The sequence below is a fragment of the Dendrobates tinctorius genome, unplaced genomic scaffold (assembly GCF_039654945.1).
Source record: "Dendrobates tinctorius isolate UK_male_01 unplaced genomic scaffold, ASM3965494v1 ptg000201l, whole genome shotgun sequence".
In the NCBI taxonomy this organism is placed as follows: Eukaryota; Metazoa; Chordata; class Amphibia; order Anura; family Dendrobatidae; genus Dendrobates; species Dendrobates tinctorius.
The window spans coordinates 5,540,590-5,560,533 of NW_027361868.1; the positions used below are offsets into that span (position 1 = coordinate 5,540,590).

At 44.6% G+C, this 19,944-nt stretch overlaps 1 protein-coding gene across 3 annotated transcripts in view; it reads right to left on the minus strand.

Annotated features, from left to right (window-relative positions):
* KCNK2 (potassium two pore domain channel subfamily K member 2) overlaps window positions 1–19,944 on the minus strand; it is a 167,453-nt gene that overhangs the window by 87,924 nt on the left and 59,585 nt on the right. For all 3 annotated transcript variants that reach the window (XM_073553357.1, XM_073553356.1, XM_073553355.1), the window contains exon 3: window positions 6,006–6,123. In XM_073553357.1, the coding sequence (XP_073409458.1) occupies window positions 6,006–6,123 (118 nt within the window). The remainder of the gene's footprint in view (window positions 1–6,005; window positions 6,124–19,944) is intronic.

The window sequence follows — 19,944 nt, forward strand, 5'->3', positions numbered from 1 at the left end:
TCTTTACAGTTCTCCGTCTCCAGGCCCGGGTACCTGCACCTTTCCTCCAGTCGAAGTAACGTCCCTCGCGGATCTTTCGCTGAGGCTGTCCTAGACCAATCTACTGCCAGCACTTCACCTGCCCGAGGTCATCATCCAATCGGTACCCCCGGGGCCTCGTCTGTCCTGCAGTCCGTCGGATCAGGGCCACCCCCCTGACTGTCTCTTTCCTGTCAGTCCCCTCGCTGAGCTCTTCGCTGTTCTCCGTCTTCTGCCGAGCTCCTCCCCAGACTAACCTGCCTGGAACCCCAACTAGTCCTATTTATCCCCTCTCTCACCGGGAATTCCCCTCCTGGGTTCCTATCTCCCCGCCCCCCATGACTAAGCGTTTCTCAAGCCCTAAGCCGCTGTTAAGTCCTGAACTACTAGTACCCCCCTGCCATCTTGTGGTCAAATTTCAGTACTGCACTCCCCTTTCTGTCTTTCCCTGCTGTCACCTTTCTGTCATTGCCAATCTCCGTCTGTAGTGCACAAACCGTCCCCTCCTACTACCAGTCAAGTCTGTCCATCAAGTCACCTTCCCCACAGCTGAATAAGGTGATAGTTTTAGTTGACAGATGACAAAACTGGTGACAGGTTCCCTTAAATATTTGCTATTTGGACCCCTCTCTTCCACTGGTAGGAAACCACGATATGAGGATGAATCAGGGATTTATATCATTGTTATTTTTCTTTTTTTCTTTAATGTTTGAAATGTTCTACTTTGCTTCCATCTCCTAGATTTAAGGGAACATATTCTGATCTCATTCCTGTTATTTATAGGGGATGCATTAGATATCCCAATTAAGATTAGGATCCAAATAAACCCTTCTAGAAATTACACAGGGGTGAACTCGAGAACCTCAAAGAATCCTCGCAGTTAAAATGCTGAAAACCTTGTAAAATATTTACTTTTCACCAATGGAATGGAAAGCTTTATATCCTGATACCTAAATGTTACTGACAGTCTCTGGAAACTTCGTGCTGGGTTATTCAACTAAAAATGTCACTGGCTTCCCATGGATGCGGAACGGCTATAGACTGGATTGTCCTTTCTAAGAAAAATACAGCTTCACCTCAGGGTCAACACGGCACTTCAGTCTATCTCTGACTGCCAGGACCGATACTTCAGCTGCTGCCACATTATCTGCACAAATACAGCAACACTAATGATTAAAAAGTATTCAACCGGGGGTGTAGCTTTAGGTGGAGTGCAGAGGTAACAATAGTACCAAGGACTAGTGCCTGGGGAGGTCCAAAGGTCCCGCTGTCGCATAAGCAGACACCAATATTACAAATGGCACATGGAAGGTGGGGGACTGGGGTAGAACTGGGACTAAAGCTTCCGTACTTAGCAGTAAAAGATCATTTTTTCCAATGATCCCAAAATTCCAGACCATAAAAATGTTTGATATATCATGTAAGTGTTACTCCAATTTAATTAAAAAAATTAGACAACTGTATATACACAATACATATTTTATTGAGACGCACAGCTACACAATACAAATAATATTTAAAAGTTAACAATAAAAACAAGGAACAATGAAAGCAAAGGGAGGCCAATGAGAGACACAAAAGAAAATGAAAATTAAGATTACAGTACAATGGGTAACCAAACCCCCAGAAAAAGTAGGGTCGAAACACGCGTCAGGGTCAGAGCAGAAGGTTGCTGTGGTGAATCAGTCAAAATGTCTTCCATTTATTCGATACAGTATAATATTATGCCCATAAATTAGCACATGTATTTTATAATGGACATATTTGTATTGTGAGTTCGTATCTACTAGGCACTGATCAAACCCTATGATTATCTTCAAGATGCCGGATTAAGTGCACACTCATCCCCCTCCCCACCTTTTTAGTGTATATTTCATTTTTCAATTTTCCCCGTCTTCAGTTTTTCCTTTTCCCCTATTTTTATCATGTTTTGTGTCTTTCTAAATCGTTTAATTAAGTGATTTAATTTTTACCACTCTATTTGGTGCCTATTTTTGGATCTATTACTTTAGGTCTATATAAGCGGGCATATAAAGGCTTTTTGGAATTTTGATTATTTTTGGTATTTCTTTCTTATGTAGGTGAATGTTCTAAACATGAACTGATGCAAAAAAAACAGGGAAATTGTAGGTTGTGAGATAGCAAAACACAGAAAAATGCCAAGGGAGTGAATACTTTTTGCACGCTGTATATTGGAATTGCTTTTTGGATATTAGGTTATTTCCATAAATATTTTTGGCCCATTCGGTGGAGCGTCAGAGGCTTTTGTCCCCAAGTAGTGTTTATCACCTTTTTCAGTTTTCTCTTGTCACCCCAACGGTTACTTTCATCCTACACATTCTATACTATGTGGCCCCAGTTTACCCACCATAGATCAGGTGGACTAACTCATTAAGGGGAATGTGTTACTAGAAACTGACCTAATGTTTAAATTAGATTTTTTTGCACAATGCATTTAAAAAAAAAAGATATAGATGTTTGTTTTAAAACAATTTCCATAGCACAATATGACGTATTTTTAAAAAATCTGATATCTTGCAAGTGTTGCAAGATCTTATTCTAGACTCATACCTACTGGTCTGTGCAGAACACTTTTTAGCAGCTTCATGATCATCACAGACAGGATTATAATGAAATATAACACCTCTTTAGACAGTTTAAATAATACCAATTGCAAATTATGTCACAGCTTACCTTCTCACTCACCTGTTCAAAGACTGATAACACCTCTATATACAGTAGATAACACAGGATCCACCAATCACAATAGTTGATATCACAGCTCACCTCCTCCTCCTGTACAATGATTGATTATACCTCTATATACAGTAGATAACACAGGATCCACCAATCACAATAGGTGATGTCACAGCTCACCTCCTCTACAATGACTGATAACACCTCTATATACAGTAGATAACCAAGGATCCACCAATCACAATAGTTGATATCACAGCTCACCTCCTCCTCCTCCTGTACAATGATTGATTATACCTCTATATACAGTAGATAACACAGGATCTACCAATCACAATAGGTGATGTCAAAGCTCACCAAAATTGTTATAAACAACAATAAAGAGCATTTTGATTTTCTGGAATATTCCTGAACCACATGCGCCATTTTGAAGAATTTTATGCTAAAAAAATCTATGAACTTCACAAGACAAAAAAAGAAGGAATGTGGCTTTAAAAAAAACTGCAACTGATGAATGAGGCCCTAAGCCTCCATCAAATCTGACTAAAGCTGTGAATGGAATAATCTTGGAAAAAAGCATTATGATAGCTACAGATCAATTAGGACTTAATTTTCAACCCATGCCTCTAGCTTTCCAGGGACAAATTGAGATTCCTCCACTAGATCACCAGGGGATAAGTCACTGTTACTGTCCTGCAGACACAGAAAGTAGAACTCAGTGTGGAATATAAAGCATCATTGATTACCAGATTATTGAGTATATCATTGTTCACCGAATACCATATAAGTAATATAGCAATGACTATAGGAAAAAAATTATTGTAAATACAAAATAAAAGTAAAATAAAAAAGTACCGGAAATACAAAGCAGTACAAGAACAGCAGAATCGATTGTTTTCTTTATTCCGTTCCCAGGGGTGTTATCATTTGTTCAGGATCCTTATCTTTAGGCCGGTCCTCGTTACACCTACAACCCATCGATTTGAATTGACACGTGTAAGGCTATGTGCACACATATGCAGAAAATTTCTGCATAAAATCCTGAATCCTTCCCAGAAAACGCGCGTTTTTTCCGCGCGTACTCTGCGCGGTTTTTGTGCATTTTTCTTGCGGTTTATTTCCGAGTGGTTCTAGACCCATAGAAAATAGCTAAAAATGCGGAATTTTCCGCGAATTAGGCTGTGTTCAGATGTAGCGGTTTTTTTGCGCTTTTTTTGCGCTTTTACCAAATAAACCGCGTCAAAAACGCTTAAAAGAAGCTTACCATTCATTTAAATCAATTCCACAATTTTTGTGCAGATGTATACGTTTTTACCGTGAAAAAAACGCTTTGCGGTAAAAAACGCAGCATGCTCATTAATTCGCGGAAAATTCCGCATTTTTAGCTATTTTCTATGGGTCTGGAACCGCGCGGAAATAAGCCGCAAAAAAAGTGCGTTTTTTGTGCAAAAAACGCGCAGAATACGCACGGAAAAAACTCGCGTTTTCAGGGAAGGATTCAGGATTTTATGCAGAAATTTTCTGCATATGTGTGCACATAGCCTTAATGAGCATGCTGCGTTTTTTACCGCAAAGCTGTTTTTTCGCGGTAAAAAACGCATACATCTGCACAAAAATTGCAGAATTCATTTAAATGAATGGTAAGCTTCTTTTAAGCGTTTTTGACGCGGTTTATTTGGTAAAACCGCGAAAAAAACGCTACGTGTGAACACAGCCTAATACTTCATTTTCCCTGTGGGGGTGCTGCAGGGACACTGAACACTTATTTCCAGGTCTCCCTACCGATTACAGGTGATTGTTGGGGATCCCGACAAGGAGACACTATCTGTTCTTCCAATTTACCCAGTAATCTATATACGAATCCTTTAAAAAGTGGAAATTGTTGAAAGCAGATAGGTATTTTAATAAAGGATGGAAAAGGCTCAGGACAAACTATAATGAGATATTAGCATAAATAAATGAGGAATTATTCGGATTATAATAATGAAAATATTATTAATATTCATTGAGATAACCGGTCAGCACCCATTGACCTCATTATTTCTGTAGCTCAACCATTCAATAACAGACACAAGTAATGTGCAGATATTACTTATAAACACTGAGATATAGTGAGATTCCTGATACATGCATCCATAGGAACAAGAGACACAAAATCATTACTAAAAACTATGAAGGTGGGCATCTAAATATATATACAGGAGAAGTTAATAACATGGGGGTCTTCAGGAGGCATCGCGGAGGGAGATGAGAGCTGATGAACGTGCCAAAAATGCTTCCAGATCAGCTGTCTTGCGCCGGAAAAGGTGCGGGCTCTGGCAATGATCCCGCACCTTTTTCGGCACATGACAGCTGATGTAGCATCTACATATATATACAGGAGAAATTAATAACATAGGGGGCTTCAGAAAGCATCATGGGGGGGACGATGGGAGCCTGCGAACAAGCCAAAAATGCTTCCAGATCAGCTGTCTTGCGCTGGAAAAGGTGCGGGCTCGGGCAATGATCCCGCACCTTTTTCGGCACATGACAGCTGATCTAGCATCTACATATATATACAGGAGAAATGAATAACATAGGGGGCTTCAGAAAGCATCATGGGGGGGGGGCAATGGGAGCCGGTGAACAAGCCAAAAATGCTTCCAGATCAGCTGTCATTTCCCGGAAAAGGAGCGAGCTCGTTGCTGGTGCCCGTACCAAAGAGAGGGAGGTCACCTGTGACGGAAGTAGAATCATAGAATCATAGAATCGTAGAGTTGGAAGGGACCTCCTGGGCCATCTGGTCTAACCCCCTGCTCAAAGCAGGATTCGCTAAATCATCCCAGTCAGATGTCTGTCCAGCCTCTGTTTGAAGACATCCATTGAAGGAGAACTCACCACTTCTCGTGGCAGCCTGTTCCACTCGTGGATCACTCTAACTGTCAAAAAGTTTTTTCTAATATCTAATCTGTGTCTCCTCATAGGTCATTAAAGGGCTAAATGCCGCTGTCAGGGGTTGACCAGATGATTGGAACATGCTCCACTTGCTGCTGTTATATACCGATGCCGGCTGAATACGACAGCGGGTATCTATTGTGTGTGGGGCGGAATCAGCTACTGATCCAACTCGCCACTTACGGATAGCAGCACTGGGCGAATAGCTGTATCCAGAGGTTAAGGGATAAAAACTATTAAAAAAAAAATATTAAAGTGATTTGAAGAAATTCTTTTTAGGACATTGTTTGTTAAACAAAAATAAGTTTTTGTACAGAACATTGCAAAATAATCCACCAGATATTAGAGGCACCTACCTATAGTAGTGATCACAGTTCCCGCAAAGAAGAACGAGCTGCCCAGGTCCCAGTGGCTGTTCTGGCTGGATGTGTTTCCTAACGGTATTATCCCTGCATTTATTGCCGCCATAAGGTGCTGTAAGTTGAAATTGAAGCTGTTAGAAAATATGAATCACGTGATATCGGGTGATACTGAGACATATGGTCGTAACTCGGTGGTCTAGTCATCATATATGGTTTCCTGGCTGTGGCCCCAATGATATCGAGAAGCTGATACCATTACTCACACCAAAGTCACATCTCAGAATCACCAGACTTTTATTAAATATCTAGATGATACCTTAGAAGTCATTAGTGGGGGATCACATTTTATCAGGGGCATTCATAAAATCATTTTTATTCGAGTTAGAGATAAATTCAAAGTCATCGACTTTTGCACCAAATTTTCCAAATGTTGCACAATTTTTGCCCTACTTGGCACATCTTTAAAAAAAAAAACACTTCAGTTTACAACTGTACAACTGTTAGTTTTTATGTCCCCCCCCATTACTTACTAAAGTGAATTTTCAAACTTTTTTTTAAAGATCAAAATTGATATATGTATCTTAAAATATCTAGAGTTATTTAAAAAATTGTCGGTTGTGTTGAAAATTTATGGAAATTTGGCTCAAGTTTATAATAAATTTGGCACACGTAAAACAAAATCACACCACAAAATGACACATTTTCATCCAAATAAATGGAGGCAATGATACATGACCCCTTAAGCCGGGGTCACACTAACCGACGCAAAATACAGTCCGTAGTTTACAGGCATAATATGGATGAATGACCCCTAAATAGTGATCCGTATGTCATCCATAAGCAAGGTGTGGTCACGTATTTTGCGCATGTCAGCATCCGTATGTAATCCGTATGCCATCCGTATGCTGAGATTTTCTCGCCGGCTTGCAAAATGGACATATAATGGAGCCCTATGACAGCTTTTATAACACAAATGAAAGAATAGATATAGACACATAGAATACATATATACAGTCATATGTAAAAGTTTGGGCACCCCTATTAATGTTAACCTTTTTTCTTTATAACAATTTTGGTTTTTGCAACAGGTATTTTAGTTTCATATATCTAATAACTGATGGACTCAGTTATATTTCTGGATTCAAATGAGGTTTATTGTACTAACAGAAAATATGCAATCTGCATTTAAACAAAATTTGACCGGTGCAAAAGTATGGCCACCCTTATCATTTTCTTGATTTGAACACTCCTAACTAGAGTTGAGCGAAACGGGTCGAAAAAATTCAAAAGTCTCCGACTTTTGGCAAAGTCGGGTTTCATGAAACGAAACCCGACCCTAGGATGAGGTCGGCCACGAGGTCGGCGACTTACGCGCCAAAGTCGCGTTTCAAAAGTTTGTTTTGCGCTCTTTTTCAGCCAATCAGGATCCACGGACACTGTGGGCAACGTGATGACATAGGCACGGGTCACCACCATCTTTCAGAAGGGCATGCAAGTGATTGGCTTGCTTTGGTGGGCGTCACAGGGGGTATAAAAGGGCGTGCACGCCGACCGCCATCTTACTTCTGCCGATCTTAGCATAGGGAGAGGTTGCTGCTGATTCTGTAGGGAGAGCGTTAGGCAGGGAAGAAGACAGAAAAACTGCTTCTGCTGCTGGCGATTTGGCCTGCACAACACACCAGTCACTGTGTGTGCAGTGCAAGGGGAGGCTATATAGTGGTGTATCAGTGGTGTTGGTTGTTGGGCTGCCTTCTAAGGCTTCCTGACAGGCTGGCATTGCTGTTTACCCACTGCTCCGCAAACTGCTTTTTTAAAAGCAATCCAATCTCCCTTATCCTCTAGTCACTTTGGTCACAGCTGCGCCATCGAGCCTGTCACATAGCGCTCAGATATTCATTGGGCCTCAAACTGCTTTTTTAAAAGCAAGCCCAATTTTTTTTTTTTGTCCTGCTGAGAAGAAAAAAAAACTGCTTCTGCTGCTGATAGCAATTTGGCCTGCACAACACACCAGTCACTGTGTGTGCAGTGCAAGGGGAGGCTATATTGTGGTGTATCAGTAGTGTTGGTTGTTGGGCTGCCTTTTAAGGCTTCCTGACAGGCTGGCATTGCTGTTTACCCACTGCTCCGCAAACTGCTTTTTTAAAAGCAATCCAATCTCCCTTATCCTCTAGTCACTTTGGTCACAGCTGTGCCATCGAGCCTGTCACATAGCGCTCAGATATTCATTGGGCCTCACACAATCCAAAAGTGTCCAGTGTCCAAAAGTGTGTGCAGAGATTCAAAATCTCCCTTATCCTCTAGTCACTTAGGTCACAGCTGTGCCATCGAGCCTGTCACATAGCGCTCAGATATTCATTGGGCCTCACACAATCCAAAAGTGTCCAGTGTCCAAAAGTGTGTGCAGAGATTCAAAATCTCACTTATCCTCTAGTCACTTAGGTCACAACTGTGCCATCGAGCCTGTCTCATAGTGCTCAGATATTCATTGGGCCTCACACAATCCAAAAGTGTCCAGTGTCCAAAAGTGTGTGCAGAGATTCAAAATCTCCCTTATCCTCTAGTCACTTTGGTCACAGCTGTGCCATCGAGCCTGTCACATAGCGCTCAGATATTCATTGGGCCTCACACAATCCAAAAGTGTCCAGTGTCCAAAAGTGTGTGCAGAGATTCAAAATCTCCCTTATCCTCTAGTCACTTAGGTCACAGCTGTGACATCGAGCCTGTCACATAGCGCTCAGATATTCATTGGGCCTCACACAATCCAAAAGTGTCCAGTGTCCAAAAGTGTGTGCAGAGATTCAAAATCTCACTTATCCTCTAGTCACTTAGGTCACAGCTGTGCCATCGAGCCTGTCTCATAGTGCTCAGATATTCATTGGGCCTCACACAATCCAAAAGTGTCCAGTGTCCAAAAGTGTGTGCAGAAATTCAAAATCTCCCTTATCCTCTAGTCACTTAGGTCACAGCTGTGCCATCGAGCCTGTCACATAGCGCTCAGATATCAGTGGGCCTCACACAATCCAATAGTGTCCAGTGTCCAAAAGTGTGTGCAGAGATTCAAAATCTCACTTATCCTCTAGTCACTTAGGTCACAGCTGTGCCATCGAGCCTGTCACATAGCGCTCAGATATCAGTGGGCCTCACACAATCCAAAAGTGTCCAGTGTCCAAAAGTGTGTGCAGAGATTCAAAATCTCACTTATCCTCTAGTCACTTAGGTCACAGCTGTGCCATCGAGCCTGTCACATAGCGCTCAGATATCAGTGGGCCTCACACAATCCAAAAGTGTCCAGTGTCCAAAAGTGTGTGCAGAGATTCAAAATCTCACTTATCCTCTAGTCACTTAGGTCACAGCTGTGCCATCGAGCCTGTCACATAGCGCTCAGATATTCATTGGGCCTCACACAATCCAAAAGTGTCCAGTGTCCAAAAGTGTGTGCAGAGATTCAAAATCTCACTTATCCTCTAGTCACTTAGGTCACAGCTGTGCCATCGAGCCTGTCTCATAGTGCTCAGATATTCATTGGGCCTCACACAATCCAAAAGTGTCCAGTGTCCAAAAGTGTGTGCAGAGATTCAAAATCTCCCTTATCCTCTAGTCACTTAGGTCACAGCTGTGCCATCGAGCCTGTCACATAGCGCTCAGATATTCATTGGGCCTCACACAATCCGAAAGTGTTCAGTGTCCAAAAGTGTGTGCAGAAATTCAAAATCTCCCCTGTCCTATAGACACCTTGTACCTTGTTTTACATACTATATAGTTTGTTGGATTTTGTCTACATTTCTACCAAAAATGAGGAAGGCTGGTGGAAGAGGCCGTGGAATTGGGCGGGGGTTGGCAGCTGGTAATGATGGTGTTGGTGGTGGATCTGATGGTAGTGGCAAGAGCAAAATAGGACCGAATGCAGGAGGTGTTGAGCCTGCGTCATCGTCTGGCTACATAAGGCCTCGAACGCTTAGTTTTCTAGGAGTTGGCAAACCGCTTTTAAAGCCAGAGCATCAGGAAAAAGTTTTGTCTTACATTGCTGACTCAGCCTCCAGCTCTATCGCCTCCTCTTCTTCAGTTGTAAAAAGTAAAAGCACTGAGTCGTCATTGGAGGCTCATGTTCATGAACCACACCTTTCCTTGTGTCCTTCACCCCAACCAAGATTGAAGGATGACGCAGGCCATACTACTGATTACTCCATGGAGCTGTTTTCACATACCATGCCTGGATTATCAAGTGAAATGGTGAATTACTCAAGGCCAAGATGAATCTGACATGGAGTGCACTGATGCACACCCGCTGATGGATGATTCTGCTGGTACATTCACTCAGAGCACTACATTGTCCTCGCAGTGTACAGAGCCAGATTCTGACCCTGATGAGACTCAGGTGCCCCTTCCCGCACACTATACCACCATACACGGTGACACAGAGGAAGGTGCACATGACATAGAAGAGGAGGTGATGGATGACCCAGTTGTTGACCCAGATTGGCATCCATTGGGGGAAGAGGGTGCTGCTTCCAATAGCTCAGATGAGGAGCATCCACAGCAGACATCGACATCGCAACAGCTGTTATCTGGCAGGCCCGGAGCACTCCAAAGACAGGTTCCAAACATCAAAACAGTTGCTGGACAGCTTGTCCAGAGGGTCAAAAGATCACAGCGTGCTAGGCCGCAAAATGTCTGCCAAAGTAGGAAGAGTGCAGTGTGGCACTTTTTTGAACAAAATCCTCATGATCAGGCCAAGGTTATCTGTAAGAAGTGCGCAAAGACCTTTAGCCGAGGGAAAAATCTGAAAAATTTGAATACCAGTTGCATGCTTAGACATTTAACCAGCATGCACTTGCAAGCGTGGACACAACACCAAACCTCAAGTGCCACATGTGCAACTGATCACAACGAAGGTAGTCAGCAACGCTACATTGTTTCCCCCACTGTAAGCCCACCGGTTAGCACAGCAGCAAATGTTGAGGTGTCGTTGCAAGGCCACAGCAGTCAGGGAATCCCACTGTTATATCAACGAAAGACTAATTCTAGGCCATCAGAAAGAACACCAACTCCATCACCATCATCAACCCTCTCTCAGTCCGCCCTGTCCACCGCTACTTCCACCATATGCAGCTCTCAAGTCCAGCTCACCCTCCCAGACACTATGAGTAGGTCAAGAAAGTACTCAGTCTCTCATCCGCGTACACTGGGTTTGAACGCCCACATTGCCAAACTAATCTCGTTTGAGATGATGCCCTTTCGGTTGGTGGAAAGCACAGCTTTCCGCGAACTCATGGCCTATGCAGTACCACGCTATGACCTACCCAGTCGCCACTTCTTCTCTCGCAAAGCCATCCCAGCCCTCCACCATCATGTGAAAGACCGCATTGTCCATGCACTCAAGCAGTCAGTGAGCGGAAAGGTGCACCTCACTACTGATGCATGGTCCAGTCGGCATGGCCAGGGCCGTTACGTGTCCATCACTGCGCACTGGGTTAATGTGGTGGATGCAGGGTCCACAGGGGACAGCGGTGGTGGGACAGTGCTGCCTAGCCCACGGTATAGGAAACAGTTGGCTGTAGGCGTTCCACCCTCCTCCTCTTCCAGAAGCGAAAGCTCGTCCACAGAGCGCAGTCGTACGAGCACTCCATCTGCAGCTGCCACTGTTGCACACGATGTGTCCCCCTATCGAGCAGCTAGTGGAAAGCGTCAGCAGGCTGTGTTGCAGATGATGTGTTTGGGCGACAGACATACCGCCGAGGTGCTGGCCGAGTACTTGAAGCGACAAACTGAGTCATGGCTGGGCAGTGTACATCTTGAGGCAGGCAAGGTAGTTAGTGATAACGGCCGTAATTTTGTGGCAGCCATAGCCCTTTCAAAACTCAGCCACATACCTTGCTTGGCTCACACCTTGAAACTGGTGGTGCAGTGCTTCCTCAAAAATTATCCGGAGTTAACAGCCCTGCTCTAGAAGGTGCGAAGACTGTGCGCGCACATCCGCCAGTCGCCTGTACACTCCGTTCGTATGCAGAAGCTGCAGCGATTGCTCCACCTTCCCAACCACCGCCTCATTATCGACCTTGCAACAAGGTGGAACTCCACCCTGCACATGGTGGAGCGGCTGTGCGAGCAGAGGCAGGCCATAATGCATTTGTGGGAGGATACGCGGCCAGGCACTTTGAGAGCAGACATGGAGTTGACAGGTGTGCAGTGGTCGAAGCTGAAAGACCTCTGTAAAGTCCTTCAGTGTTTTGAGGAATGCACACGGCTGGTAAGCGCAGACGACGCCATCCTAAGCATGAGCATCCCACTTATGCGTCTGCTCATGCAAACTTTGACGCACCTTAAGGAGCAGGCGTCTGCAGCCAATGTTGATGAGGAGAAAGAGGAGGAGGGAATCCTTGATGACATTCAGCCATTGTCTGCTCAGGGACTTCTCCTGGACGAGGTGGAGGAAGAAGAGGAGGAGGAGGATGATGATGGGGATGATTACTTAGGGGAGGAGGATGCATCTCATGGGGCAAGTGAAAATGTTGGCGTGGCAAGGTCTGGTACAGGGTTTGTGCGTGACTGGAGGGATGTGGATTTGCCAGAAAGTGCTCCTCCAACCAGCACTCGCAGTGCATCATTGACACCGGGAACATTGGCCCACATGTCAGATTATGCCTTGCGGATCCTAAAAAGGGACCCCCGCATTGCCAAAATGATGAACGATGACGACTACTGGTTGGCCAGCATCCTGGATCCACGCTATAAAGGCAAATTACAAAACATCATGCCACAGGAGAACCTTGACCTAATATTGGCTAATAAACAAGCAACTCTGGTAAATCGGTTGCTTGAGGCATTCCCCGCACACAGCAGCGGTGATGGTTCTCACACGAGCCGTACGGGCCGGGGGCAGCTTGGCAGAGGTGTTCGTGGTGCACACAGCAGAAGTGGCATTGGAGACAGGGGTTTCATGACAATGTTGTGGACTGATTTTTCAAATACCGCTCACACAACTGGTAATACTGCATCGATGGAAAGTGACAGGAGACAGCAGTTGTCAACCATGGTTACAAACTACTTTTCCTCCCATATCGATGTTCTCCCACACAGGTCATTCCCCTTTGACTATTGGGCCGCTAAACTGGACACCTGGCCTGAATTGGCCCAATATGCCTTACAGGAGCTCGCTTGCCCAGCTGCAAGTGTGCTATCGGAAAGAGTCTTCAGTGCAGCTGGATCAATCCTGACAGAAAAAAGGACCCGTCTGTCAACCCAAAATGTGGATGATCTAACTTTCATTAAAATGAACCATGCATGGGTTTCCAAGGATTTTGTCCCACCTTCCCCTGATGACACATAGGGTGACAGAAAAATGGCTTGCTTTGGTCCACCTCTTCCTGGGACTTGACCTATTTCGCCTTTTGCATCAGCTGAATGTCCAACATCAACATATGCCACTTTCTAAAACTCCCTAACTGTGCTGCCTCCCCCCCCCATGGCCGGGGTCACCACCTAGCGCACGACACCGTGCGAGTGCCGTTGCCCTGGACAGGTGGGTAGGCCGACTCTTGGGCGCGGGCACTGGCACAGGGTCCCTCATAGTGCAATCAAGTGTCTCTGACGGTGGTGGTGCACACCCGCCGTCAGACACACCGCTGTACTATGAGGGGCCCAGTGCCAGTACCGACGCCCACGAGTGGGCCCCCCTTGCTTGGGCAGGGCCCCAGCATTTGCAATCTTTACCTCTCCCTGCTCCTCCGCTGTGTAATCTGGGCCGTCAAATCCATACTGTGCCTGACACCGTCTGAGCCTGCCTCCTGAGACATATATTTTGAATGTGTACGCTATCCATACATGTTATCCGGGGATACGGTACCCTTTCTAACCTTTGTGCAATCACGTGCAATCCATACTGGGCCTAACACCGTCTGAGCCTGCCTCCTGAGACATATATTTTGAATGTGTACGCTATCCATACATGTTATCCGGGGATACGGTACCCTTTCTAACCTTTGTGCAATCACGTGCAATCCATACTGGGCCTAACACCGTCTGAGCCTGCCTCCTGAGACATATATTTTGAATGTGTACGCTATCCATACATGTTATCCGGGGATACGGTACCCTTTCTAACCTTTGTGCAATCACGTGCAATCCATACTGGGCCTAACACCGTCTGAGCCTGCCTCCTGAGACATATATTTTGAATGTGTACGCTATCCATACATGTTATCTGGGGATACGGTACCCTTTCTAACCTTTGTGCAATCACGTGTAATCCATACTGGGCGTGAGAACGGCTGGCGAGCTGTTAAGCAAGCTACAGCACCTGTGGTTTGCACACGTAAGTTTTTCATTTTTTCAGGAATGACGGTTAGGCCTAATTCCGGAACTGCAGTTGACCTGCACTTACTGGGAAATCATTGTTCGCGGGTAATAATTGTAATCAGTGATCCCCATCACTAACGTTGTTCAGCGGGTTATCTGCACCTGTAAGCGACAAACGCTGGCCTTTTCAGTGTAGCGCACATGCAGCCACGGACATGTAAGGGCATGACACACCAGTTATTGGCCAATCTCATGTTCCAGAGCCTCACGTGTCCCTCTAGTAAGCCGGACTCGGACCGCGGGGCATGACGGAGTCTCGTTCATTAACGGAATTAAGCTTGCAATGTGTGCATCTGTTCTGTAGCTGGCATGGTTGAGGTTTCCCAGGTGGAGTCAAATTTAACCGTAGGCTCCACTCCTGGTGGTGCCCTTCTGGACATTCCTTTAAGGTTCAGCTTTGCAACCATACTGCCCACGTAAAACAAACACTTTGCCTTCATGAACGCTGTTTGCAGGGTCATGACTCGTGGGAATAACGCCGCCCAATCAGTTAACCTGCTAGAGAGATCCTTCGTTGCTCCCAAGCATGACATCACACTCCCTAGGAGGAAGGTAATGCCACTGTGGCGACCGTACTCCTGGGGGCGACACAAGTGCACTGATGCCCAGCCACTGCTCGATGAATCTGCTGGTACATTGACCCAGACCACTACATTCCCCTCGCATGCTACACGGCCTGAATCTGACCCTGATGAAACTCAGGTTACCCTTCCCATATACAGTTCCATCTTACACGGTGACAAAGAGGAAGCTGCAGATGAAAGTGCAGGTTCGGCCCACCCACCATCAGACACACCACCGTACTATCAGGGGCCCTGTGCCAGTGCCGTCGCCAACGAGTGGGCCCCCCCTGCTTGCTCAGGATCACAGCACTTGCAAGGTTGAAATACTGTGCAGTGAGATGGAAGATGGGGACGACGAGGAGTCCAGACTAGTACAGGGATTCCCTAGCGAGGAGACTTATTTGATTGTTTTCAATGTTGGGACAGCAATTTTTGGGGAGCACGTTACTCTGGAGAATGATAGATGGGGCCCACCATACACTGGAACATTCCAAAGGTGGACATCAGACACTGGAGCAGCATTTACAGGGCCCATTATACACTAGAGCATTAGAAATGGGGCCCATTATGTTTGGAGCATTATTTGGGCCCATAAGACAGTGGAGCTTCATCCATGGGGACCAACATATACTGTAGCATTATGTGGAGCTCATCATATACTGTTTCAAACATTATATGGGACCAATGATTCTGTATGGAGAAATAGATGGGCCTCGTCATGAGATGTAAAAAGTGAAGTATTTTTCATTGTACTATACCGCTATTTCTCTGCCGTATCGGAGCATGATGAGTTTTGGTATGTGTTAAAGGGGCGCTCTTTCGCCCAGGGAACATGAAAACCTGGAGCCAGCCCCCCCCCCCCACAACTTTAGCCAAATAACCCCCATTTTTCAGTGCGTAACTTGTATTATGAAGTTAATTAAGGTTGACAAGCTTAAGTAAGAGGAATTGATGCTTTTGGCATTCAAATGGGCACTGTAGGTGTGTTTCCTGTCCTCCTCTCACTGCCGACTTTTATTCCCCATTGACTTACATTGGGTTTCGGGACGACCCCGACTTTTCCCTATAATCGGACGATCTTGCTGGACCCGACTTTTGGAAAAGTCGGGTTTCACGAAACGAAACGCGACCCTAAAAAACCAAAAGTCGCTCAACTCTACTCCTAACTACTTTTTACTGACTTCCTGAAGCACTAAATTGGTTTTGTAACCTCATTGAGCTTTGAACTTCATAGCCAGGTGTATCAAATCATGAGAAAATGTATTTAAAGTGGCCACTTGCAAGTAGTTCTCCTATTTGATTCTCCTATGAAGAGTGGCATCATGGGCTCCTCAAAACAACTCTCAAATGATCTGAAAACAAAGATTATTCAACATAGCTTTTCAGGGGAAGGATACAAAAAGTTGTCTCAGAGATTTAACCAGTCAGTTTCCACTGTGAGGAACATAGTAAGGAAATGGAAGAACACAGGTACAGTTCTTGTTAAGCCCAGAAGTGGCAGGCCAAGAAAAATATCAGAAAGACAGAGAAGAAGAATGGTGAGAACCGTCAAGGACAATCCACAGACCACCTCCAAAGACCTGCAGCATCATCTTGCTGCAGATGGTGTCACTGTGCATCGGTCAACAATACAGCGCACTTTGCACAAGGAGAAGCTGTATGGGAGAGTGATGCGAAAGAAGCCGTTTCTGCAAGCACGCCACAGAGTCGCCTGAGGTATGCAAACGTACATTTGGACAAGCCAGTTACATTTTGGAAGAAGGTCCTGTGAACTGATGAAACAAAGATTGAGTTGTTTGGTCATACAAAAAGGCGTTATGCATGCGCTGTATAATAAATCGCAGATCGCAAAGCATAATAAAAGAAGGAAACTGGCTAAAAAATAATAAAAAAATTATATTTTCTTGTCCTAGGCCGACCTCTCACCGGCCCTCTACTTGATCCTACGGTCTTCATTTTTGAACTTCCAATCACCAGTCTTTGGCTCTTTCGGCTATGACTAGGTGTCACGTGATCATTTGAGAGTAGGGGGCACATTATTGATAATCCAGACAGATGAGGGCCTAGAACAGTTGAGAATAATCCAATAATTTTAACCCCTTCCAGGTGTCCAAAAAATCTAATAAAATGTTGCTGTTACGCCGGAGGCGGCGATTACCAAGAGTGTACCCACTGGACAGTGATACCGAAACTCCCCCGAGTGAGCGCACCAGATTTGACCAACCCCTATATAGGGATCATTTGGGTGCAAGCTCAAGGACCTCTAGTACCATGGATGTCAGGACCAGGGGTCGGCTCAGGGACCAACACCAAAAAGGAGATGAGACTGGGAAGTAGGAAGAGGGTATGGATTGGGCAGGGAAGGTGGCAGAGAGGCACAGAGAAGGTAAACCACGAGATGGCGGGGGTATGAAGGCTGAGGAGAGCGGAGGTGGAAGTAATATGAAGGCTGAGGAGAGCGGAGGTGGAGATGGTAGAAACCCCAGGAAGACGAAAGGCTGGAGCGGGCTCTGGAAGAGACAGGAGGAGGCAAAAGGGTTAAGACGCAAGCTACACAGAGGCAACAGCTATCAGCAGCAAGACGGGACCTAAGTATCAGAGTAGAACTCAATAATCAGGCGCCTTCACTAAGGGACGGTGGCCTGAAATACCTGGTGCCTGCCTTCCATTGGACAGGCAGAGCTGCCGGGTCAGGTCACACAGGAGGATAAGGGCTACGGGTGCACGCGCGGTCGTTCCCTAAGGTCCATGCGCGAGCTGACAGAGAAGGAGCGTGTTGGAGCGTCTGTGCAGGTGCCCGGCGGGGAGCAGGAAGCAGGGAAGCCCGGGGCACCATGGGAGCAGCGGCGCTGGCAGCGGTAGACCCGGGCCCGGTGGTGGTGAGCAATGAAGCCCGGGGCAGCGTGGAAGCAGCGGTGCTGGCAGCGACAGACCCTGGCCCGGTGGCGGTGAGCAAGGGGCTAACAGTTGCCCAACCAGATGGAATTTTGAAGGATTTGTGTGAATCCAAATTATTAGTGTAATTCTTGATGTATTCAATTCACTCCTCTCTCTTAATCAATATTACAGTCCTATAAAGAAAGACGCATAACACATGCAGCCAATAATACATATCCCATGCCTATAACATAATGACCAAATACTCCCTTATATAATCCCTGGTAATTTTAAACTAAACTCTAGATAATTATTTGAACTTTCATGATCTGAAATTAATTAAATTAATCTTCAAAGATCGTTTACGGTATACAACACATCTGCATATGCAAAACGGCTCATAGCTTTGCATAATGTCCGTATTAACAATCAGAACTTATTTAATTATTACCATAATGCCCAAGTATAATCCATGCAAAGCAGGAACAGACTAATTCTCTGGTGCACAAAGGATTAAGATGCATTTACCCTGGCAGAGTACCGAGAACAATATTTCCAATAAACACTCGCTTCCCTATTGTTCGTCGGGTGAAAATATTTTTTAAGCTTGCTTAAAAATCATTGCTCATGGCTGTACATTGTTAAAAAAGTCATCAACCTCGCCTCGGCACCACATTGTCATGTGTTAGCTGGTCAGAAGCTGCCAAGAATACGCACTAAACAATCTATTATTAATCGTTATATGTGCATGAGAAGTGAAACCGTACTGTCTAAACAATCTATTACAGAGTAGCTATGGGAAAAAGGCAGGGTGGTAATCAATCTTCATTGCTGTGATGTCACACACCTTTTATAATGTTTATTTGGTACTTTATGGCTTTCTCTCCCTACCTCTATGGCTAATCTGTGAACAGTGATGTCCTCTCACTATACAGATTCATTAAAAAGTGGCTGCTGTGCTCCCTGCTTCTGCTTTTATACTGGCTGTGATAATCCCTCCTTATTGACATGTGATGTGATAGCAGGAGAGCATCATAAAGAAGCCTACCTTCTCTGACTGATGCAATTTCTTAATAACCACAAGAAGTCATACCACAATTAAGTGGCAGACAACATGAAGTGAACCACACATTTAAAATTAAAAGATAAACTTTTATTAATAAATATTAAAAATATACAGGTACAGAAAAATATTTACTAGAAATACCCAGCAGGGAGCACCAAACCATAAACCTATAACAATTTCCAGGAAAAGGAATTCTTTATAAAGAACCTTATATATTTAGTAGCCAGAAAAAAGGTCTATATAAATTATGTAAACAAATGGCAGTACATGTAAACCTGATCAAAAGATAACCAGCTATACCTACAATTCTATTGGTGATCCATATCATAATAATTCCAAAAGGAATCAAAAGAGGACTAGAAAAAAGTCTTAAGTGTTTGATAATGCCGGTAATCCTACAACTAACACCACATGTTAGGACCACTCAGGACACATTACCTGGATTCAGTCTGGTGAAATAGGTGGTTTGGTGATGTCTCCCCTCGCCCTGACACGCGTTTCGCCCTCTAGCTTCTTCCTTTTTTTCAGTAATCAACGTCTTTCTCCTCCTGGACTGATCATCCATTCTCAACATTATCAATTCACTGTGAACGCAAATTTTCACATTACTGAGATAGGAGATGGCAGTTGGTGCTCTTAACATTGTGTGAACAACTGTAACTGTTGTTTCAGTGGAATGTCTGTATCTACTGCTAACTCCTCCCCTTTTCATAGAATTTCATAAGCACCAACTGTCATCTCCTATTTCAGTAATGGGAAAATCGGTAGACCCTGAATACACATTTTACCCATGAACTGAAAGTGAAATATGAGTTTTGAAGGAGAACTAAGCGGATTTTCCTGATAAGATGCAGTATATTCCAAAAGTTTCTTATTTTCATATGTCCTATTGGCTTGTGAAATAAAAAATTAAAATGACTCTTAAACGCTCTTTAAAGCTTTATTCAAAAACATTGCCTCTATCTTATGCAATGGACTCCACGGTGAATATCTCATATTGCTGGCTCCATACAGCAGCGCATTAGGTGCCATCTAGCATAATGAAGTGTGTCAATATGGAGATCATCCTGAG